The following is a 25,852-nucleotide window of genomic DNA, read 5'->3' as shown; positions in this document are numbered from 1 at the left end:
TTCCTTCAATGCCAATATAAAGGTCTTGGGATTTTGCGAATCACACCAGTTCATAGCAAGTTTGATTTGATATGTTGCTATAGTAGCTGGTTGCCTAGCCGTATTGATTGGTCTCATGGTTTAGTTGATCGCATGTTCATTTGGGCTTTTAGGATTTGTTCACAATTCTGTCTTGTTTGTATTGGTTCTATGTTTTTTTCTATTTTTTAATTTTGTACTTCTGTTTGTTGCTGGTAAGACTATCATCCAGCGAGTTCATTCTAAGATGGCAACCTCAAAATAGTCGCAAGTGTTTGGAGTTGGAACTCGGCAATACTAGGCGTTGGAGGCATAGATATATAAGCAATGAAGGCACGGGCAACCTTGATTGAGATCGTTGGATCGTTATGCCATGTGCACCAAGGGCCATTTCTGAAGTCGATGTAGACTCCATGAAGAACTGAACCAAGTTCCAAACGAAATCTCAGTACCATTTATTACAACGGGCAAGAATGAGAAAGTGAAATTCTGAATCTCGCCTCTCTGTGTCTCTTTCTCACCTTCTTGTTCCTTAACTCAGACACAGATTTCCGAACCTTTCAAGATCGGGTTGTCATACTCACATAGAGATGCTTCAGATCTGGAACATTCAGAAATAAATTCATGAAAGAAACTTGCGGATAACTCTCACCACCTTCTTTTTTATCCAGCGGTGCATCCCACAAGTGAAAAAATAGTAGAGCATCACCTTCAATTGATTAAGATTCAGTCTGAACAATCACATGGAGGATGTCGCGTGATCTTATCCATCAACTGCAAGGGGTCTGTTACTAACAGATACCTCAGAGTGTCGTTCCGAAAATTCAGAAACTTTCGCATGACGGTGCAGAGCACCGATCAGTCACATAAGCGGGATTAACACTGAAGCAAGACAACTATTAGCCTTATACCATTCCTTCAACAGTTTGAAAGAAGATATTGAGATCCAAGATCCCAACTACCGATAAAATACAAAGTCCCAAAGAACTAACATGACCAAAAGCAACTGCTGGCAAATAGGCAAAATCCCCAAAAAGACATAACATGACCAAGAGCAACTGCTATCAGAGGATGGCCATAACACTGAATTTGTCTGACACCTCCAACAATTGCTGCCAAGCCAAAATAATGGTCAAAAGCAGTGTGGATCACAACAAGAAATCGGATCCAGAAAGAGAATAAGACAATGTAGAAACTTATCCATCAACTTAATTAAGATTCCGATGTGAACAAATGAGAACAATCGTGGGAGGTGATAGACAAGTGAGCTCAATCATGGGACCACGCCCCCCACAGGGTCATGGTGACCGGGCAGTAGCAAGGCACGGGCTCTACCCAAGAGCACCGCGTTACCACCACCAGGGCCGCCGCTCTAGCATTCAAGACCTTGACTCCAACTCACCCGAGACCCGCCGCAACCCCAACGAAAGAGACGAGCAGAAAGGTCCCACCTTTCGCACCCCTTGGAAATCCCTGGTGGACTTGGCCTGAAAGACAAGTGTGTGTAGATTTCCACATCCTCATCTTTACTTTAAGACACAACTCTTCTCGGCGATCCCAGCGTCGAGACCCAATAGGCCGGCCAGAACTGGCATCCACCGATCCGTCCTGCTGCCCCGAGCGCGAGACGAGCTCAGTCCTGCAGCACCGAGAGAGGGACGAGGTCAGTCCTGCTACACCGTGCGCGAGACGAGCTCGGTCCTGCTGCACCGTGCGCGAGACAAGCTCAGTATTGCAGCATCGGGCGCGAGACGAGCGGTGGACCGCAACTGGGAGAGGACCAGCCCTTTGATGGGAGTAGCGCCTGGGCAACGAGGAGTTGAGGCGAAGGTCGAGACGGTCCGAACGCAGACGAGCCGACGCCGGAGAAGCCAGACGTTGTCGTGGGCAGATCCGTCGAGCCACCGTGAAGCCACCACAACACCGGGAGGCCAACACCGCCGGACCTCCGCACGCTGCCGCCCATGGCCGGAGCAACGGCCATGCCCGGCCGCTGCCCTACCCGCGTCGCCCGGCGAGCTCCAAGCGCCGGAGCCGTCAGGCACGCACCACCGAAGCCACGCGCAGCCGGCCGGCCCCCAACGCCAGATCCGGCCGGATCCAGCAAGAGACCAGCCGCGCGCCACCTCCCGAGACGGGAGCACCGCAGCCGCCCCGCAGACGCAACAGAAAAACCAGGTGGAGGGCGAAGAGAATCTCCAACTTTTTGCCCCATCAAATCTAGCAAGGTTGAAGACTTGGACTGTCACCCCAAACTTTCAGAAGACCTCACGTCACGTCACCAGGAATGAACAGATTGGGCTACTCCAACAATCGCAGGCAGACAAGGAAAAAAGGATCACCCAGAATCAGCAACATAATCGTATCCAGTCAGACATCTTCCCCACAATATTGAAGTACTGCATCTTCCCAACATCTTGTAATATCACGCCCGAATCACACAAAGATGTATCCAACTCCAGGTGCAACGGAGAAGCACCAAATTGTTCATAATTGGAGGCACTTTCAGTCCCTTACAAACAACTCAAATCTTTCAGAAAACGTCATATAAAGAAGAGAGAAATTTTAGAAGCTCACATCACTTGATACAACGGCTCACATCACTGGACTGGTGGTCTGGGATGCCCCCCTAGCTGTTAGTTTTCCGGTTTTGTTCTCTTATTGCCCTAAACTTGATATCTCCATCGCGGAGGTGGCGGCTAATAACTGGGATCTGGCTTTTCGTCGTTCCCTGTCTCCTGAAGAGTTGGAAGACTGGCAAAGTCTCTCTGCCCTCTTCCCTGTGCTCTCGGAGTCTTCTGACACTGTGGTTTGGCCTCATTCGGCCTCTGGCAGGTTTTCGGTTAAGTCGTTGTACTCTAGGCTTATCGGTGGTACCCCTTCGAGCAGATTTTCTTGTGTCTGGAATTCCAAAGTCCCTCCTAAGATTAAAATCTTCCTTTGGCAAGCTTTTCGTGGCCGCCTTCCGGCGGCCGACCAGATTAAAAAGCGCAATGGGCCAGGCTCGGAGTTCTGTCATTTATGTGGTGCCTTGGAAAACTCGGAACGCATTTTTTTTCATTGCGTGCTGGGTAAGTTGGTTTGGAGTTGTGTCAGATCTTGGCTCCAGGTTTCTTGGAACCCTTCCTCATTCTCTGAGCTTAGAAACCTAGCCAAAGTTTTCGTTGGGGTTACCAAGAGGGTGTTCTGAGTCGGCCTGGGTGCCTTATGCTGGGCTCTTTGGACTATTAGGAATAAATTTACTATTGAACATATCTTCCCGTCTAAGCCGGCTGACGTTCTTTTCAAATCATGTATACTATTGCAGCAGTGGAGATCATTGACTAAGGATGAAGATCGGGATGCCCTGGACTTGCTCATCGCCAAAATCCGGGCTTCGGCATCCACATCTCCGGGTTGGACCCCGTCGTCTAATCAGGGTGTCGCTGTTATCGTAGTTTGGTTCTAGTCTTCTACCTCCCGGCCTGCGCGCCGTGTATGGCAGGTTGCCTGTACCCATCTCTTTCGTTTGCTCGTCCGAAACTTCTGTTCGGTGTACTGCGATGTTTCGCCTGTTGGTTTCGTTCTTGTTCGGGTCTGTGACGCTGCCGTGTGGCTTTATTTATAAAGTCGGGCTATGGCCTTTACTCTACAACCACAAACAAAGAAAAGACAAAGACCTCAAAGTACTCGACAGAACCAAAAGCTATAAAAAAAGGCCCAAAAAACTTGGCAGAACCAAGCAAGATCAACCTGCTGACAGACAAACACATGACAAGAATACTGAATATTCCCAAACATTTGCTGCCCCACAGCAAGATGGCAAATGGTAAACAGCACTACAGATCACAATTCACAGGACGAACCGGATACAGAACTAGAATCAAGACAGAACAATCTTATACTACCTCCGTACGGGTTTACAAGGCCGTTCAGCAGCATAGCCGCGTCCTATTTTTACTAGGCCGCTTCTCTCGGTTGCTGTTCAACTGATTAAAGGAAATTAATTCCTAGCCGCTGCATGCGAAGGAGGCTGGCTGCATGCACGCATTTGTCTCGGACCTAGTACTCTGCCCGCTGCATGCGTGAAGCTAGCCAATGCAAGGGATATGCGTAGAAGCCAGCAGATGCATGCAGTAATTAATAACAACGTGAATCGAGGAGTTTGCATGCGTGTTTGTTTTGCCTTGGTCCTGCGGATTCGGTCGGCCGGACTAGTAATCCCGGACGGAGGTAGTACATCATATGATTTAGATTCAGACAATCAACAAAACAGATTATTTTTTCTACACGGGATCATTCAGACTTGAACCAAACATCCCGGTTGCCCCACAAACATTCAGACACTTCTCATCATCGGACAACGCACCATCCCAGCAAGGGTGTTAAGCACGGAAATTTTTGAAAGGGACAGGATTAAACAAGCATGTATCGATGCCCATTTCTTTCTTTTGAACACCATATATACTGAGATCTCGGTAGGATTCTTAGAAGTAGCACGTGGAGATTCCGCATGATCTTATCCATCAGCTGATAAGGCAAGGTTACGGACAGGCATCATAATGTTACTCAAAAAATTCAGAAACTTCCGCAAGACACCGCAGAGCACCGAGCAATCCGCAAGTTGACAGAGAACGCGTCCAGGAGCAAGGTTAACACGAAGGAAGACAACCGAGTCTAGTACCATTTCCTTTCAACATTTTTTATAGCTGATGTTGAGATCTAAAATCCTGAAGACAAAAATTTTAAAAAAAACGCAGAGAGCACATAAGAGGGAAAGCACATCATGAAAACTACGTGCGATGCCAAGCAAAACCAAATCCCAATCAACTGGTGGCGCTGCAATGCTTTAAATACCCATCTACCATAGTCTTTAAATGGTGTATGTGTCCCTCTTCACCTGCAATGCGAGTACGTGCACGTCTTCACTAACACAACAACCAAAGCATCATCCCACTCCCACCACCACCATATGCCAGTATGAAGGTCTTGGGAGTTTGCGATTTACACTAATTCATAGCCAGTTTCCTTTGATAAGTTGCTAGAGTGGGTGGGCTGCTTAATCATATTAACCGGTCTCATGGTTTAGGATCTGATTTGATCGTGTGTTCACTTGGTTTTTTAGGATTTGTTAACAATCAGTGTTTTATTTGTGGTGGCTCTAAGTCCTTATCTATTTATTTTTTATGCTTGTTGGTGATAAGACCATCATCTGGTGAGTTCATTTGAGATGTCAAACTGCCTCAAACGACAGGAAGTGATTGGAGTTGGAACTCGGGGTAAACTAGGCATTGGAGGCATACAGGAAGATTTATGAGCAATTTTGCTATACCCCTCAAGGTTACTTCAATCAACTAGTAGTTGGCAACCGGTAGCCGTTAGATCCAAATGATTCACTTGAAGATCTAGCCAACCGATCCGGTTTACAAAGCCCCCTTGGTCGATGGTCAAAGATTTATGAGCAACTTTGCCCTTCTCATCCCGTACAATCAGGAGGAATTGCATGTAGAGATCTCTGCCGTTCCAAGCCTGAGAGAGGGACATAACACAAGCGGCAAAAAGCACTCCCCACATGTGACCAAGCAGAACAAGAAGGAATCGCATCTAGAAGGAGAATGAGACAATGTACTGACTAAAGATTCAGATAATGGAGAAATGAGATCAATCATGGGAGATGATATGCAAATGAGAACAATCGAGGGAGATGATGCATAATAAATAATTCGGACTTGAAACAAACACAAAGACACTTCAGGGTTCCACCACAAAAAATCACTAATAGAATCATTTTTCAAGCAAAGCAATGGGTGCATTTCAATATCTACGCTTGATATTCTTCTATGAATTGCGTCCCAGTGTATTTTCTACACTTGAAATTATGTTTTGCCTCTTAATGTGTTTTTATCATTCTGAAACAAAGAGTTAGCTCACTGTCACTGAAGAGCAAGCACAGCACAGTACATCACCAAAAGAACAACAGTCAAACCAGGTAAGCATAGAGAACCTCATGCCAGCTTCCAGATCAAACAAATTGCTGAAACAGCAACTCCAAAAGGATGGACAGGTCCGAACCCGAATCGCTGCTGGCAGAGACTTGTCTTCCTGAAATCTCAGTGAGTCACATCAGATATAGTTGTGCATTTTCCCAGCATCAAAATCTCCAGCTGTTGCTGCCAAAGCAAGGAATCAGAGCGCTGCCCCCATCAGATCTAGCAAGAGGGAGAGTTGCTCCAAAACCAAAACACAGGCACACCAAGACATCCGATCCAAACTTTGAGAAGACCTAAACAGATGCAGGAACGAATTGCAGCAAGCACACAAACTGGAGTAGAGCATCTCGAACAATCGCTGGCACAAGACAAAAAGGGATCACCCAGCAGCAGCAAGAGAATCATATCCAGCAGTAGGATCTTATCCGTAAACATCTCCACAGGAGTAGCTAGTGCTGCATCTTGACAACATTCTGTGATGTCAGACGACCATTGCTGCCAAAGAGTAGTCAGACTGATGTCACGCTCGGACCACAAAAATGGTGTAACAAACCGAATTGGAGGCAGGTGACAAAACAACTTTCAGCAGAAGACGTCATGTAAAGATCTTTTACAAACTTCACATCACTAGATAGAGCCATGATGTTGATACTAGGAAGAGAAGAACCAACAAGCCAACAAAAGACAAGATCGGAGAGTTGTTAGCAGAACCAAAAGCGACAGATAAATTCCCAAAAAGATAACCAAGACTGTACAATCTTATCCATCGACCGCTTGTGGGATCACTCAGATTTCAACAAAACATCAAGACCCCATCGTTACACCACAAACATCTTATTCAGAAAATCAAGAAACAGAAGCCATGGGATTACTCAGATTTTCAGCAAAATATCAAGACTGTAGGGCTCCACAACAAACATTCAGAAACCTGGCATCACAGGACAGAGCGACATTGCAGCAACAGAGTGAAACAGAGAAACATTTCAGAGTGACAGGATCGAACAAGCATGTATCAAGATGATTTTCTTCCTTTCAACACCATATATATTGAGATCTGGGGCAGGATTCTTAAAACAGCCACGGGCACGACACTAGGTACATTCGACAGAGACTGAATTAAAACATAAAGCACGAAGCAACAGAGGGCGGTCCGAGCAGAGGACCCTGCAGAAAGGAAACTAGGCTAGCAATTTCACCACTCCGATCCAGGACAACGACTACATGGGACTAGAGCTACCATTTCTATCATCGCCATCAGCAGCAGCAACCTGAAAGAGAGGGAGGGACTACCAAGGGGCTAAACTAACAGCGAACATCCATCATCGATCGGTGACACCAGCAATGAGCGGCAGCGGCCACGTTCCAGAGACCCCCTCCCCCTGCTGCAGCTGCTCGGTGTGCCGTATCACTCGTCGCCCTGCACACGGCAAAGTTCAGACACAGAAAGTTTCAGAAACCAGCGCCACTGTTTGATGCGCCAGAAGTTCAGAACGGATCGACAAGTTCTCGGCAACGAAGGGAACGGACGGAGTGGGTGTTGACGGCCTCACCTCGCTGTCCTCGTCGTTCACCTCGGACTTGGACTTGTCAGAGTCGCCGGACGCCTCTCCTGCCTGCAACGGAGAAGGAGACGAGTCAGCCCGGTTCAGTATCACAATGTCTGCGCGAGACAGTTCCGACGGATGTGTTTGGAGGACGGGGGTGTGGAGATGGGGATTACCTGCGGGTTGTTGTAGGCGTTGATCTTCTTGGTGTACTCGGCCTTGAGCTTCTCGGCCTTGGCAGTGTAGGGAGCCTTCTCCTGCAATTCATTCAAACAGCAGAGGAATGTCAGTGTGGTGCAAGGCATTAGTTCTAAGGGCTGCCATAAACAGAAGAGAAATAATTGAACAAATTGTGTTAAATGGCAGGGCAGATATGCACATTGCACGAACGGGAACGGGCATCGGTTTAAATTGACGAGCACGGGCGAATCATAAATCTGAACAACCAAATTGAGCATAGGCAGTAGAACAGCATTTGCATACAGACTAAGTCGCACGAACGAGCACGGGCAGCAGTTTGAATCGACAGGCACGGGAGGTACAACTCTAACGAGGCTACACATTTGAAAGACAGCGAATCATAATAGATTTGAACAACCAAATTGAGCATAGGCAGTAGATCAGCATTTGCATAAGGACTAAATCGCACGAGCAGGCACAGGCAGCAATTTGAATTGATTGACACGGGACGTGCAATTTCTACATTTGAACACTGCGGGCAGTAGATTTTAACGACCAAATTGAGCGCAGGCAGTAGGTCAACAATTGCATAGCGACTGAATTCGAAATCTAACTGACAAACTGACACGGAAACAAGTAAACCAACAGACGGGCGACCAAATTTCCATCACATCACGGAACAGAACCGAATAGAGCGGTAACAGAGAGGGGAGGGGGGACGGGCGACTTACAGCATCACTCAGGGACTTCCACTTCTCGCCACCGGCCTTGCCAACCTGCGATTCGACCAACCCAAACGAAATCAGGACACGGAATTCACAAGGAAACTGATCGCAGCAGCACCAATTCGAACGAACAGCACGAGACAGAGGCGCGGAGGGAAGACGGAACGGAACCGAGACGCTTACCACGGAGACCTGCTTGACGTCGGGGTGCTTCTCCTTGTACTCCTTCCTGAAGGTGTCCCTGCGAAGACGAAACCGAAACGAGCCCCGGTCAGCACGCACGCGACGCCACGCCACAGGAAAACAACGCGAATCGAAACAGCACAGGCAAGCACGAATGGAATCGAATTTTGGGGGGGACTCACATGAAGACGAAGAAGGCGCTCGGGGGGCGCTTGGGCTTGTTGGGGTCCTTCTCGGCCTTGCTCTTCTTCACCGCGAGCCTGCGCAACCACCACCAAAAACAACAGCAGCAGACCAAATCAGAACCCGACGCGAGACAGCAGCAGGAGAACCCGAGCAGAACCACCACGGGAAACGAAACGAAACGAGACGGGGAGAGGACGGAGGGGCGAGAGGTCGGGGCACTGACCTGGAGTCGCCGGCGCGGGAGCCCGCCTTGGCCTTCATCCTGCCGCCGGCCGCCAACCTGCAGCAACAGCCACCACCAAGTCCGATCAGAACCACCAGCAGAAGCCCAAATCACGGGGAACCAACCGATCTAAAACCTCCGACGTACTGGCCGGGAACCGCAGCGTACCTTGGGATCGGAGCGAGGGGTGGGGTGGGGAGGAGGCGGGCGCTGCGTGTGCTCGGGGCTTGCGTGGGTGGGTTCGCCGGGTGGGAGATGGGATGTGGGGGGAGGAGGAGGGCGGCGGGATTTAAAGGCGGGAGGGTGCGGGGGCGGGAGCTTGCGCGGGATGCCCCGAAATTTTCCGGCCACGTCAGCGATCCGGGCGCCCGCCTCCCATTGGCCGCGGGGTGCCTCCGCTTCGCCCGCGCGGTGAGAGGGGGGAGCGTGGGCCCGGGGTGTCAGCGGGTGTGGTTGAGGCTGCGCGTGCTTTCCCTGCCCACCGGCCGGGCCTTGTGCGGTGCGTTCTGCCTGTGCTTTCTGATGGGCGGAGAGGGGCGGTTTGGGCATTTCCGGAAAGGCCAGGGGCGTAGAAGCTTCTTGTGCCGGCTTGTCGTTGGACGCGTCTCGTTTTGGGAGAGACGTACTCCATTCCTCGGAACGGCTGGTGGTGTGGAGTACGTCTTCTGTGCAGGAATGTGCTATTTCGGTTGGAACGCCCGTCGGTTTCGCTTCGCCCCGCTTTATAAATGGAGCAATCATCACGGCCATACAGTAAGTTCAAGCGTCGCAACGGAAATAAAATAAGTCAGTTGGGGCGTCAGCACAAACACGTCCAAAAAACAACCATAAAAGGAGGGGGAGACTACCAGGCAGCGGGTGAGAAGCAAGTTGGCATGCGGTCGCGGTCGGTGACGGGGTTACCTATTCGGGTGATAAAGGAAGTGGAACAGCCGGAAGCAGTAATCGAAGCGGCGCAATCATTACCTTGGCATATGTCATATAGTTAAGGTGTTTGTTGTGGCGTGGATTATGGGGTGCCGACGCACTCTTGACAAGCCATTCTCCTCCGCTTAAACAAGGGTTCACACACACTGTAACCTGACATCCATACGCAAAGAAAAAGCTCCCGAAGCACAGGACCTAGGGTTTTACCTCCGCCGAAAGGGGTCCACACGTGCAAAAACTTCTTTGTGTCACACTTGTGCCTAGCGTGATTCAGCTACTTCCCTACCCCCTCACTCGTGCTGACAGGATTTCCCCACGACAGTTGGCGCCCATTTTGGGACTACACATCTCGCAGACGATGTTCCAAGTGGGTTCGTCTTCTTCGACTTCTGGCATGGAGATGGTCCTGGACAGTTAGGTTCTCTCGGCTCGACCAGCTTCATCGTCAATGATTCTACATGGATCATGGAAGCCCCACAGGACGTTGAATCCATGCCCGTGCGTGCGTCGCGCACTTCCGCGCCGATGACTCTGATACTCTGCTCTGTCAACCGTATGTCATGTACCGCGCATTACAATGGTCTGCGGTTCCTCGTTGCCGCAAGCGCTCGGGCAAGCCGCATCTACACCGATGGACCCGGCATGCAGCGCGTTTGGTCCGTGCGCATGTGCTTTCTGATGGGTGGGAGGGGCTGTTCGGGCATTTCTGGAAAGTCCATGGGCGTAGAAGCTTCTTGTGCCCACTTGCCATTAGATGCGTCTCGTTTTGGGAGAGGTGTATTCCTTGGAATGGCTGTGGCGTGCACATCTTTTTTGCAAGAACATGCTATTTTGATCGGAACATTCGTCGTGAACCCGCTTTTGCCCCGCTTTATAAATGGAGCAATCATCACAACCATACAGCAAGTTCAAACGTCGTAGCGCAAAAAAAGGTCTATTGAGGCATGAGCACAAACACGTCCAAAAAAACAACCATAAAAATAAGGGGGAGACCGCCAAGTGGATGGTGAGAAGCAAGTCGGCACGTGGTCGCAGTTGGTGACGGGGTTACCTATTCGGGTGATAGAGGGAGTGGAACAACGGGAAGCAATAACCGAACCGACGCAATAATTACTTGGGCATACATCATATAGTTAATGTGTCTATTAGTAGTTCTCATAGTGGACACGGATAAACTCCATAATTAATCCCCTGTAACGTAGAAGATGGGGTCGTGGCGCACTCTTGACAAGCCATTCTCCTCCACTGAAACAAGGGTTCAGACATGTTGTAACCCCACATCCATACGCAAAGAAAAAGCTCCTGAAGCACAGGACGTAGGGTTTTACCTCCGCCAAAAGGGGCTCATACCTGTAAAAACTTCTTCGTGTCACGCTTGTGACTAGCGTGATTCGGCTACTTCCCTGCCCCTTACTCGTATTGTCAGGATCTTCCCACGATAGTTCGTGCCCACCTTGGGACTTCACATCTCGCAATCGATGGAGCAATTGGAGTCTTTGTCTTCTTCGATTTTTGGCATGGAGTTGTCCCCCGATAGCGAGGTTCTCTTAGCTCGATTAGCTTCATCGTCAACGATACTAGGTGGATCATGGAAGCCCCGATGGATGTTGAATCCATGCATGTGTGCGGCACCGCACACTTCCGCGTTCAACACACGTATGGCTTGATGACGCCTTCACCTCCTCGATACAACGAGCGATGGTGAAATAGTAGCTCGAGTACTCCGGCAGCACGACGGCGTGGTGGCAGTGGTGGTGGCGGAATCTCAGCAGAGCTTCGCTAAACACTACAGAGAGGAAGAGGGATGCGAGGGAGAGGAGAGGCAGCGACGTGGCGTGGAGATGTGCTCTTGGGGTGCGGCTGTGAAAGTGCAATCATGCCCTTAATCATATTTTGATGTTGATGACAACATGCATGTTGGGACTAATCATGTTTATCAAGTATATCTCAGGATTATGTCTCAAGGGCGGTGTGTGGATCATGACTACAGACATAAAAATATATATACATATATCTCTCGAGAGAAGAGACACAAGACAAAGACAGAAAGCTTCGGCTTCTTTTTCGGTTTGTTCTTGAGTATAGGGATCCCGCACTATTAAGAGGGGAACGTCAGATTTCGTGAAAGAACTTGCTCAAACCCACTAAATTCACTCACATATCATCTCTAGATTCTTCCTCTAACTTATGCACAAATATTGGTATGTTTCTAAGAGGTTCAGCTATCAATGGACGTCCGAAAGTTTATGGACGTCCGGCCTCTCTCAGCCGACCGGGCTTCCGGCTCTCACCGGTTGTCCGGTGCATCTCCACAGAACTGATATTAGCGGAAGACCGGTCCCACCGGACGTTCGCTCACCTCCGGATATCCGTTGCACTTCAACAGAATGTTATTTGCGGATTTTCGACCACTCCGGATGTCCGGCCTCCGGACGACCGGCGCCTTCCTGGCGTCCGCTGACTATGAAGTCCCATACCTCGTGTGTGCCCCTGGTAGATGTTCTAGCGACCGGACGACCGGCATCCCGGGCGGACGTCCGGTCTAAACTGTGGCACCGGTCGTCCGATACCCACCGGACGCCCGTCAGATCATGTGCACTAAGTGGCTCAACGGTCTGTTTTACACTCACACTATATATAGCCTTCTCCCTCTCAGGGGACAAGGTTTACCATTCACTTTGAGATTTCTAAGAACACATCTCACTCCCTCTCTTGACACCCCACACCAAATCCTAGATCCCCAAGGGGTTTGGGAACATTTGAGAGAGGTTCTCCAACCAAGTGATAGATCCACTCCTTCTCCTTCTACTCACCCAAGGAATTCGTGATTTGAGCAAGTTCTTGAGCATTCCCCAACGTTCTTGTTACTCTTGGAGGTTGGAGACTCCTAGGCGATAGGAGTCTTTCGTAGAGGAATCGACCATTGTGATTACCCTCGAAAAAGTTTGTGAGGGTTTGGAGACCACCCCAAGGTCTACCACTAGTGGTTGAGAAACGCCTCAGTGGTGTTGTCTCAAAGAGATAATAGGGTGAGCCTTCGTGGCGTTGGTGTGCCTTCGTGGTAACATCCACCTCTCTAAACGGTGACGTAGCTTCCCTCCAAGGAAGTGAACATCGGCATACATCCTCGTCTCTCGGAGTTGTGGTTATCCCTAACCCTAACTCCCTACTTGTGGTTTCTTGTCTCTTAGTCTTACTTATATCATATTATACTTGCTTACTTTCTTACTTGTGGTACTTGGTTACCTTGCTTAGCTCATAACATCATACATGCAATTGTTAGGCTAAACTTCATATTCCGCATTATTGCCTAAAATTGCTAAGTAATAATTAAAATTGTAATTGTACCTATTCACCCCCCCCCTCTAGGTCCATCTCGATCCTTTCAATTGGTATCAGAGCCTCGTGCTCTATTCTTGTGGCTTAACCGCCCTAGAGCGAGATGAACCCCGATGGGACTCCCCTTGTTGTAGATCCGAAGAATACGGGCGCGGCTTCCACGGAAGCCAAGTCCTTCACTTCAGAGGATCTGGAATGAGCTCTTGCTAAGCAAAAGGAGGAGCATGATGCCTTGGTCCAAATGAGGTTAGCCACACTAACCACAATGCTCACACCACTTTCTGGTGGTGCGGCCTCGAGGCCAGCTGTGCCTACCTATTCACTTGGCCAACAACCTCCTAGCAATGAACACTCCAGTGTTCCTTGGCTCTATGCAAGACCTCAAATAGAGAAACCTAAGTATAACCCTCAAGGCAAACCTCCTTTACTTATGCCACTTCCGATTTTGCCTTGTGGAGAGTTGCTATGCAGGATCATCTTCGATATGGAAATGATGAGATGTTGGAGATCTTGGAGTATGGTTACCATGTGGTTGATCCAAAGAACCCTACACCAAGAGAAATTTATGACAAGAATCTCAATGACACCGCAACCATGTGTATAAGGAGAGGTATGGTTGAAAAGCAAAGGAGACCATTCATACACATCACAAGTGCCAAGGAACTATGGGAAAGTATTGTAAGATCCAAGACCGGTACCTCCACTCTCCGACTTGCTCAATATGAAATTGCCAAGGGGCAATTACAAAACTTTTGTATGGAGAAAGGTGAATCTCCCAATCAACTTATTGAGCGTCTCATGACTCTCACTTCTGACATTGAGTTGTGTGAGTGTGACAAGACACAAGATGGATTCAACATAACTAAGAAATTTCTTGTGGACAAACTGCTCCATGCTCTTGCTCCCTATCATCACCAAATGGTGTGGGACATAAGACAACATCATGCCTTCAAGGAAATGACCCCGGATGACATCATATCCACTTTCCAGCTATTTGAAGAGTCAAAGGCAAATGCTACAAAACATCTTGCCATGCATGGTACCTCAACATCAAAGATCAATCTTGCATTGAAGGCCAAGCATGTATGTGAAGATGAGCAAAGTGAAGAAGAAAAGAAGATGATGAGGATGAAGATGGTGATGAGATTGAATCTGATGAGGGCCCTTCATATGAAGATATGGCCCTCTTTGTCAAGAAGTTTAGTGCGGGAAAATTCGAAGGAAGATTCCAAAAGAAGAAAGTGAGAAAATGCTACAACTGTGAAGAAACCAATCACTTCTCCAACGAGTGCCCTTATGAGAAGAGAGAAGATAAACCAAGGTTTCCCAAGACCTTTCCCAAGAAGAAGTTGCCAAATCCTTTGAACTCCAAGCTCAAGAAGAGAGATGGGAGAGCAATGGTTGCTCTTGAAGAATCCGATCTGGATGATGTTAGTGGTGTTGCCGGAGTTGCTCAAGATTCTCAAAACACGTTGAGGCTAGTCAACAAGAGTGGTGATGTTGTCACCTACAACTACATGAAGGACTACAAGGGCAACTCTCACAAGTGCCTTATGGCAAAGGCTATGGTGGAAGATGGAGAGGACCAAAGCTCTCCGGACAAGGTCAAGGTAACCCCACGATCAAATCCTCCTCTCTTCACTCCTTCTACTCCTAGTGATGAGTATCTTGATGCGGAGGATAGTTATGAGGATGATGATATAGATGATCCTATGCTTGCTAAACCTAATAAGTTCATGTGCTCCCTCAAAGGAAAGAAGCTCACTATGTTTCGTATGCTTATGGAGATGGTGAGTAAGCACACCATCACCATTAAGGAACTCGAAACCCTCGTCACCGAGGAAAAGGAAAAACATGAAATCCTTGAGTGGAAAGTCCAATACGAGGAAACACGAAATGATGAACTATGCTTGAAAATTGGTGCAAACATTGATGTTCATGCTAAAGATCTTGCCTCCTTGAAAAACGCTAAGGACTCTTGTGTGGAGTTGATGAATGATAAAAGTAAGCTTGTGAAGTCTCATGCTTCTCCCTCTAAGGATTGTGAGCTCCTATCCGTGTCCCTCAAGACTAAGGAAGAAGAACTCATCCTTCTTACAAAGAGTTTTGAGACACTCAAGCTTACTTATATTGAAACTCTAGCCAAGGCCTACCCTTATCCCATTATTAATGTTGACGCTTGTACTACTAACTATAGTAGTGATATAGCATCTATTCTTGAGGAGAATTGCTTTCTCAAAGCTCAAATAGAGAAAGGTCTCATGACATGTGCTCAAGGACAAAAGAACCTTAATGAGGTGTTGAGCCAACACAATGAGGTGTTTGCCAAAGAGGGGCTCGGGTTTGACTCAAGCACAAGCAAGAAGAAGTCGTCCTCTCAAAAGTGCACAACCCCTCTAAAGGAAACATTTGTACGAGAAGGGCACAAGGAGAAAGGTAAGGTTGTTAGTGGGAAGGCCATAAGGGGCATGGCCACTCTCAACAAGGCAAAAGAGTTCATGCCTCCATCATATGTACTTCGTAAGACTAAGGATGGAGAAGTTTATGCAAAATTTGTTGGTCCTCAAAATGCATTCCAATTCTATGCTATTTAGGTCCCTAAGACCCTTATGACTAACTTGAGAGGTCCCATTGCAAAATGGGTGCCTCTAACCAAGTCATAATTGTGTGTAGGTTGCCTTCTCCGGTGGAGTAAAATGGGTGATTGATGGTGGGCGTACCAATCATATGACCGAGAATAGCAAATTGCTCTATGATTTCGTGGAAGCTATTCAACCACTCATGAGCATTATGTTTGGTGGAGGTTCAAAAGGACAGGTACTCGGGTTGGGTGATACATCTCCAACGTATCTATAATTTTTGATTGCTCCATGCTACTTTATCTACTGTTTTGGACTATATTGGGCTTTATTTTCCACTTTTATATTATTTTTGGAACTAACCTATTAACCGGAGGCCCAACCCAGAATTGTTGTTTTTTGCCTATTTCAGTGTTTCGAAGAAACATAATATCAAACGGAGTCCAAACGGAATGAAACCTTCGGGAACATGATTTTCTCACCGAACGTGATCCAGGAGACTTGGACCGTGCTCCAAGGAACAAAATAGGTGGTCACGAGGGTGGGGGACACCCCCTGGGCGCGCCCCCCTACCTCGTGGGCCCCCTGTTGCTCCACCGACGTACTCCTTCCTCCTATATATACCTACATACCCCCGACAGATCAAATACGGAGCCAAAAACCTAATTCCACCGCCGCAACTTTCTGTATCCACAAGATCCCATCTTGGGGCCTGTTCCGGAGCTCCGCCGGAGGGGGTATCCACCATGGAGGGCTTCTACATCAACACCATAGCCCCTCCGATGAAGTGTGAGTAGTTTACTTCAGACCTTCGGGTCCATAGCTAGTAGCTAGATGGCTTCTTCTCTCCTTTTGGATCTCAATACAATGTTCTCCCCCTCTCTTGTGGAGATCTATTCGATGTAATCTTCTTTTTGCGGCGTGTTTGTTGAGACCGGTGAATTGTGGGTTTATGATCCAGTTTATCTATGAATAATATTTGAATCTTCTCTGAATTCTTTTATGTATGATTGAGTTATCTTTGCAAGTCTCTTCGAATTATCCGTTTGGTTTGGCCAACTAGATTGGTAGTTCTTGCAATGGGAGAAGTGCTTAGCTTTGGGTTCAATCTTGCGGTGTCCTTTCCCAGTGACAGAAGGGGCAGCAAGGCACGTATTGTATTGTTGCCATCGAGGATAAAAAGATGGTTTTTTTTATCATATTGCATGAATTTATCCCTCTACATCATGTCATCTTGCTTAAGGCATTACTCTGTTTTTAACTTAATACTCTAGATGCATGCTGGATAGCGGTCGATGAGTGGAGTAATAGTAGTAGATGCATAATCGTTTCGGTCTACTTGTCTTGGACGTGATGCCTATATACATGATCATACCTAGATATACTCATAACTATGCTCAGTTCTGTCAATTCCTCAACAGTAATTTGTTCACCCACCGTAGAATACTTATGCTCTTGAGAGACGCCACTAGTGAAACCTATGGCCCCCGGGTCTATTCTCATCATATCAATCTCCATTACTTTAATACTTGCTTTGTTTTTACTTTGCCTTTTACTTTTTACTTTGCATCTCTATATCGAAATACCAAAAATATTATTTATCATCTCTATCAGATCTCACCCCCGTAAGTGACCGTGAAGGGATTGAAAACCCCTAATCGTGTTGGTTGCGAGTAGCTATCGTTTTGTGCAGGTACGAGGGACTTGTGCGTGGCCTCCTACTGGATTGATACCTTGGTTCTCAAAACTGAGGGAAATACTTACGCTACTTTGCTGCATCATCCTCTCCTCTTCGAGGAAATCCAATGCAGTGCTCAAGAGGTAGCAAGAAGAATTTCTGGCGCCGTTGCCGGGGAGGCTCACGCAAGAGCAAGTCAACCATACCAAGTACCCATCACAATCCCTATCTCTCGCATTACATTATTTGCCATTTGCCTCTCGTTTTCCTCTCCCCCACTTCACCCTTGCCGTTTTATTCGCCCTCTCTTTCCCAATCTCCTCCTCTTTTTCCCGTTGCCTTTTTCCTCGTCCGTCTGTTTGCTCGTGTATTAGTTTGCTTGCTTGTCGTCATGTCTGAAATTGGGGAAATTATTGTCGACATGGGCGATAATAATATCATGAAAAATTCTGAAGCTTCTGCTGAAGAATCCCCTACCTATCATACAAAAAGATTTCGAATCGGTAGTGGTAATATTATTGGAAAAGGAGTTATTCAAGATTTATTTACTTGTGTCGGTGCTTTGCCCTCTATGGGCAGTTCTATTCTTCATAGAACTAGTAGTCTTGCGGACGCCATTGCCATGCTTATCGTTGAACTTGAAAGGCAATTTATGCATATGCACCCTTCTATGCAAAGGATTTTCCTAGAATTTTCTAATATCGAACACTCCTCTGTTAAGCGTACCGCTACTATCTTTTTGGCTCATGAAATCAGATTTATAATAAAAGAGGCCAAAGAAATCTTTGTGCATAATAGGGTGGACGCCGGCCGTCCTCCAATAGAATCTATCCTCTTTGATCAAGAAGAAATTATGCGTTTTCAATCTCTTGACTATGTTGCTTTCAATGAAAATCTTAGGAAAAAGTGCCAACCAACATTTTAATTGATAGAATCTCTGAACTTAATGATGATTTGGCTATTAAAAATAATGAGTTAGGATACTCTCTTGAGTATAGACTCACAAGGTTCTGTCAAAAGAACGCTTATAATGATGAATTGGTTGTGCATTATGAAGGGCCGAAAGAGGAACCTATACCTCCTAAAATTGATCTTGGGGACTTTTGCCCTATTAAATTTAGCCCTTTTGATTACTTTTTCTTGCCTCAAAGAAAACTTGCTGCCGAACGTAGAGAATATGAAATGAGTTTCACCGATCTATCGTATTACTACGGCACTACCTAGATCTCTCCTTGCTTTTATGCCTAGCTAGGGGCGTTAAAGATAGCACTTGTTGGGAGGCAACCCAATTTTATTTTTTGTTTTTTGTTTTTGCTTCTGTTTAGGAATAAATAATCCATCTAACCTCTGTTTAGATGTGGTTTTATGTTTTAATTAGTGTTTGTGCCAAGTAGAACCTATAGGATAACCTACGATGGTAGTTGATTTGATTCTGCTGAAAAACAGAAACTTTGCACGCACTAATAATTTTTTTTAAAATCACAGGAACGTGCTTTTGCGTTGTTTCTTTTTGATGCTGTTCAATAGACAAATTTTCCAGGACTTCCTATTTTGGTAGGAGTTTTAGAGTTCAAGAAGTTTTCGTTAGTTACAGATTGCTACAGACTGTTCTGTTTTTGACAAATTCTGTTTTTCGTGTGTTGTTTGCTTATTTCAATGCATCTATGGCTAGTAACTTAGTTTATAAACCATAAAGAAGTTGGAATACAGTAGGTTTAACACCAATATAAATAAATAATGAGTTAATTGCAGTACCTTAAAGTATTATTTTGTTTTCTTTCACTAACGGAGCTCACGAGATTTCTATTGAGTTTTGTGTTGTGAAGTTTTCAAGTTTTGGGTGAATTCTTTTGATGGATTATGGAACAAGGAGTGGCAAGAGCCTAAGCTTGGGGATGCCCATGGCACCCCAAGGTAATCCAAGGAAACCAAAAAGTCAAAGCTTGGGGATGCTCCGGAAGGCATCCCCTCTTTCGTCTACTTCCATCAGTAATTTACTTGGAGCTACATTTTTATTCACCGCATGATATGTGTTTTGCTTGGAGCGTCTTGTATTATTTGCGTCTTTGCTTGTTAGTTTACCACAATCATTCTTGCTGTACACACCTTCTGAGAGAGCCATACACAAATTGGAATTTGCTAGAATACTCTATGTGCTTCACTTATATCTTTTGAGCTTGATAGTTTTGCTCATAGTGCTTCACTTATATCTTTTGAGCGTGATAATTTTTGCTCTAGTGCTTCACTTGGATCTTTTAGAGCACGGTGGTGGATTTGTTTCAAAGAAACTATTGATCTCTCATGCTTCACTTAGATTATTTTGAGAGTCATTAATAGCATGGTAATTTGCTTAACATTAATATACTTGGTATTCAAGATATGTGAAACTTTCTTTTGAGTGCGTTGAATACTAAGATAAGTTTGATGCTTGATAATTGTTTTGAGATATGGAGGTGATAATATCAAAGTGATGCTAGTTGGGTGATTATGAATTTAAAGAATGCTTGTGTTGAAGTTTGTGATTCCCGTAGCATGCACGTATGGTGAACCGCTTTGTGATGAAGTTGGAGCACAATTTTATTTATTGATTGTCTTCCTTATGAGTGGCGGTCGGGGATGAGCGATGGTCTTTTCCTACCAATCTATCCCCCTAGGAGCATGCGCGTAGTGCTTTGGTTTTTGATGACTTCTAAATTTTTGCAACAAGTGCATGAGTTCTTTTGATTAATGTTGAGTCCATGGATTATACGCACCCTTTCAGCCTTCCATTATTGCTAGCCTCTCTTGTGCCGCGCAACTTTCGCCGGTACCATACACCCACCACATATCTTCCTCAAAACAGCCACCATACCTACCTATTATGGCATTACCATATTCATTCTGAGATATATTGCCATGCAACTTTCCACCGTTCCATTCATATGACACACATTACTTTTGTCATATTGCTTTTTGCATGAACATGTAGTTGACATTGTATTTGTGGCAAGGCCACCTTCATAATTTTCATACATGTCGCTCTTGATTCATTGCATATCCCGCCGGAGGCATTCATATAGAGTCATATTTTGTTCTAAGTATCGAGTTGTAATTGTTGAGTTGTAAGAAAAATAAAAGTGTGATGATCATCATTATTAGAGCATTGTCCCAGTGAGGAAAGGATGATGGAGGCTGTGATTCCCCCACAAGTCGGGATGAGACTTCGGACTTTATAAAAAGAAAAAAAAGAGGCCATAAAAAAGAGAAAAGGCCCAAAGAAAAAAAAAGAGAAAAATAAAAAAAAAGTTAAAAAAAATGAGAGAAAAAGAGAGAAGGGACAATGCTACTATCTCTTTTTCCACAGTTGTGCTTCAAAGTAGCGCCGTGATCTTCATGATAGAGAGTCTCATATGTTGTCACTTTCATATACTAGTGGGAATTTTTCATTATAGAACTTGGCTTGTATATTCCAATGATGGGCTTCCTCAAAAGTGCCCTAGGTCTTCGTGATCAAGCAAGTTGGATGCACACCCATTTAGTTTCTTTCGTTGAGCTTTCATATATTTATAGCTCTAGTGCATCCGTTGCATGGCAATCCCTACTCACTCACATTGATATCTATTAACGGGCATCTCCATAGCCCGTTGATATGCCTAGTTGATGTGAGACTATCTTCTCCTTTTTTGTCTTCTCCACAACCACCATTCTATTCCACATATAGTGCTATGTCCATGGCTCACGCTCATGTATTGCGTGAAAGTTGAAAGAGTTTGAGATTATTAAAGTATGCAACAATTGCTTGGCTTGTCAACGGGGTTGTGCATGATTAAATATTTTGTGTGATGAAGATAGAGCAACAGCCAGACTATATGATTTTGTAGGGATCACTTTCTTTAGCCATGTTATTTTGAGAAGACATGATTGCTTTGATTAGTATGCTTGAAGTATTGTTATTTTTATGTCAATATGAACTTTTGTCTTGAATCTTTCGAATCTGAATATTCATGCCACAATTAAGAAGATTTACATTGAAATTATGCCAAAGTATCACTCCGCATCAAAAATTCTCTTTTTATCATTTACCTACTCGAGGACGAGCAGGAATTAAGCTTGGGGATGCCTGATACGTCTCCAACGTATCTATAATTTTTTATTGCTCCATGCTACTTTATCTACTGTTTTGGACTATATTGGGCTTTATTTTCCACTTTTATATTATTTTTGGGACTAACCTATTAACCGGAGGCCCAGCCCAGAACTGCTGTTTTTTTTGCCTATTTCAGTGTTTCGAAGAAACGGAATAACAAACGGAGTCCAAACGGAATGAAACCTTCGGGAACGTGATTTTCTCACCGAACGTGATCCAGGAGACTTGGACCCTGCTCCAAGGAACAAAAGAGGCGGTCACGAGGGTGGGCCCCCCCTGGGCGCACCCCCTACCTCGTGGGCCCCCTTTTGCTCCACCGACGTACTCCTTCCTCCTATATATACCTACGTACCCCCGACAGATCAAATACGGAACAAAAAACCTAATTCCACCGCCGCAACTTTCTATATCCACGAGATCCCATCTTGGGGCCTGTTCCGGAGCTCCGCCGGAGGGGGTATCCACCACGGAGGGCTTCTACATCAACACCATAGCCCCTCCGATGAAGTGTGAGTAGTTTACTTCAGACCTTCGGGTCCATAGCTAGTAGCTAGATGGCTTCTTCTCTCTTTTTGGATCTCAATACAATGTTATCCCCCTCTCTTGTGGAGATCTATTCGATGTAATCTTCTTTTTGCGGTGTGTTTGTTGAGACCGATGAATTGTGGGTTTATAATCCAATTTATCTATGAATAATATTTGAATCTTCTCTGAATTCTTTTATGTATGATTGAGTTATCTTTGCAAGTCTCTTCGAATTATCTGTTTGGTTTGACCAACTAGATTGGTAGTTCTTGCAATGGGAGAAGTGCTTAGCTTTGGGTTCAATCTTGCGGTGTCCTTTCCCAGTGACAGAAGGGGCAGCAAGGCACGTATTGTATTGTTGCAATCGAGGATAACAAGATGTTTTTTTATCATATTGCATGAATTTATCCTTCTACATCATGTCATCTTGCTTAAGGCGTTACTCTGTTTTTAACTTAATACTCTAGATGCATGCTGGATAGCGGTCGATGAGTGGAGTAATAGTAGTAGATGCATAATCGTTTCGGTCTACTTGTCTTGGATGTGATGCCTATATTCATGATCATACCTAGATATACTCATAACTATGCTCAATTCTGTCAATTGCTCAACAGTAATTTGTTCACCCACCATAGAATACTTATGCTCTTGAGAGAAGCCACTAGTGAAACCTATGGCCCCCGGGTCTATTCTCATCATATCAATCTCCATTACTTTAATACTTGCTTTGTTTTTACTTTGTCTTTTACTTTTTACTTTGCATCTCTATATCAAAAATACCAAAAATATTATTTATCATCTCTATCAAATCTCACCCTCGTAAGTGACCGTGAAGGGATTGACAACCCCTAATCGCGTTGGTTGTGAGTAGCTATTGTTTTGTGCAGGTACGAGGGACTTGTGTGTGGCCTCCTACTGGATTGATACCTTGGTTCTCAAAAACTGAGGGAAATACTTACGCTACTTTGCTGCATCATCCTCTCCTCTTCGGGGAAATCCGACGTAGTGCTCAAGAGGTAGCATTGGGCAAGGTGGCTATCACAAATGACATGTCTCTTGCAAATGACATGCTTGTCCAATACCTTAAATACCATTTGCTTTCTATTCGCCAATTGGCTTCTGTTGGTTATGATACATTCTTTGGACTAACGGATGTGAAAGTCTTTAAGAGAGATACTCTCGAAGTGGCCTTTGTTGGAGAGTTGGATGGCAACCTTTACACGGTTGATTTCTGGAAAGAGAGCATATTCCATGCAACTTGTCTAATGTCCAAGGCCGACAAGGGGTGGCTATGGCATCGCCGGCTAGCCCATGTCGGCATGAGAAATCTTCAAGATCTCTTAAAGGGGAATCACATCCTTGGACTAACTAATGTCTCTTTTGAGAAAGATCGTGTGTGTAGTGCATGCATAGCCGGGAAGCAACATCAATCAAAGCACCCACCCAAGAACACTGTGTCTACTTCAAGGCCCCTGGATCTCCTTCATGTGGATCTTTTTGGGCCTCCTTCATGGGATAGTCTTGGTGGGAAAAAGTATGGACTTGTTATTGTTGATGATTACTCAAGATATACATGGGTCTTCTTCCTCAAGTCCAAGGACGGGACGAAGATCGCCTTCATTGATTTTTCCAAGCAAGCACAATGCAAGTTTGACAAAGAAATCTTGGCAATAAGAAGTGATAATGGCTCCGAGTTCAAGAACTACACCTTGGATGAGGGGATTGAGCATCAATATTCAGCTCCATACACTCCCCAACAAAACGGTGTAGCAGAAAGGAAGTACCGAACACTTGTGGAGATGGCAAGGTCCATGTTGGATGAATACAAGTCGCCACATAGTTTTTGGGCCGAGGCTGTCAACACCGCATGCCATGCATCAAACCGGCTCTTCCTCCGCACTATATTGGAAAAGACTCCATATGAGCTTCTAACTGGGAACAAGCCAAATGTCAAGTATTTTCGTGTATTTGGGTGCAAATGTTTCATCCTCAACAAAAGAGAATGTTTAGGAAAATTTCAATCCAACACCATTGAGGGCATATTTGTTGGCTATGGATCAAACTCTCACGCATATAGAGTCTACAACAAATCCAATGGATGTGTTGTAGAAACTTGTGACATGGTGTTTGATGAATTTAATGGCTCCCATGTGGAGCAAGTTGATCTAAGTGATGTAGGTGAAGAAGATTCTTCTCAAGATATCTTGACCATGGGTGTTGGGGCACTTCTTCCAATGGAACAAGAACCTCATGATGATGAAGAAGAAGATGGAAGCTTCACACATCATCAAACTACTTCAACACCCTCACAACCACAAGGACCTATTGCTCAACCAATGCCCTTAGACCAAGTACAAGAAGATGATCAAGTTCCTCTTCATGATATTCATCAAGAACAAGATCATCCTCAAGGGCAAGAACAAGAAAGTGCAATCATTGACGATGAACCTCAACAAATGCAAGATGAAGAAGAAGATCTTCCACCACATATTAATGATCCATATGTTGAGGATGTGGATGATGAACATGAAGTTGAACCTCATGAAACTCTTACCTCCATCATGCCTCGAGTCGCCGGTCGTGTTGACGTTGACAAAATTCTCACCGGCATATCAGAAGGTAGAGTCACTCGTAAACATTTGACAAACTTTTGTGCTCACTTCTCGTTTGTGTCTAGTGTTGAGCCCCTCAAGGTACAAGATGCATTGATGGAAAATGATTGGCTCGTTACTATGCAAGAAGATTTGAACAGTTTTGAACGCAACCAAGTGTGGTCATTAGTCAAGAGGCAACCTACCGAGCACAACGTCATTGGAACAAAATGGATTTTCAAGAACAAGCAAGATGAGAATGGTGTAATCATATGTAACAAGGCAAGGTTAGTGGCACAAGGGTACTCACAAGTTGAAGGTTTGGACTTTGGTGGGACCTTTGCCCCCATTGCCCGTCTTGAATCCATTCGCATCTTACTTGCTTATGCCGCTTTAAATGGTTTTACATTACATCAAATGGATGTGAAGAGTGCTTTCCTTAACGGTCCTCTACAAGAAGAAGTATATGTGTCACAACCACCTGGGTTCGTTGATCCTGATCACAGAGACTATGTGTATAAACTTCATAAGGCTTTGTATGGCCTCAAACAAGCACCTCGTGTTTGGTATGATCATTTTAAGAAGTTTTTACTCGATGATGGTTTTGTGAGAGGGGTGATCGATCCCACTCTTTTTACTAAGAGGGACAAGGATGATTTGATATTATGCCAAATCTATGTAGATGATATCATTTTTGGTTCTCCTAACATTCATTTGTGCAAGAAGTTTGCGGCTTCAATGACCAAGAATTTTGAAATGTCACTCAATGCGGATTTGAAGTTCTTTCTCGGATTTCAAATTCAACAATTTCAAGAAGGAATTTTCTTGTCTCAAGGAAAATACCTCAAGTATATCCTAGAGAAGTTTGGCATGTCTGATGCTAGTCCATGCAAGACACCCATGCCAACCAAAATTGCACTCACTAAAGACACAAATGGTATTCCTTTCGACCCATCTATTTACCGCTCTATGATTGGTTCATTGCTTTATCTTTGTGCATCTAGACCAGACATCATGTTCAGTGTATGCATGTGTGCTAGATTTCAAGCTTCCCCTAGG

The 25,852-nt window shown here is 45.4% G+C and overlaps 1 protein-coding gene across 1 annotated transcript; it reads right to left on the bottom strand.

The window, feature by feature from the left end:
• Positions 1 to 6,995: 6,995 nt before the first annotated feature.
• On the bottom strand, positions 6,996 to 9,286 carry LOC119311515 (HMG1/2-like protein). Its single transcript, XM_037587147.1, has 8 exons — positions 9,197 to 9,286; positions 9,029 to 9,085; positions 8,802 to 8,879; positions 8,620 to 8,677; positions 8,443 to 8,487; positions 7,708 to 7,788; positions 7,538 to 7,600; positions 6,996 to 7,404 (listed from the first exon to the last, which is right to left on the bottom strand). Exons 2-8 carry the CDS (start codon positions 9,064 to 9,066, stop codon positions 7,393 to 7,395), a joined length of 375 nt encoding a protein of 124 aa, XP_037443044.1. The 5' UTR covers positions 9,067 to 9,085; positions 9,197 to 9,286; the 3' UTR covers positions 6,996 to 7,392.
• Positions 9,287 to 25,852: the final 16,566 nt, after the last annotated feature.

This window comes from Triticum dicoccoides, chromosome 5B (genome assembly GCF_002162155.2).
Source record: "Triticum dicoccoides isolate Atlit2015 ecotype Zavitan chromosome 5B, WEW_v2.0, whole genome shotgun sequence".
In the NCBI taxonomy this organism is placed as follows: Eukaryota; Viridiplantae; Streptophyta; class Magnoliopsida; order Poales; family Poaceae; genus Triticum; species Triticum dicoccoides.
The sequence above is the reverse complement of the archived record's forward strand: the minus strand, read 5'-3'. Positions and strand labels throughout refer to the sequence as shown.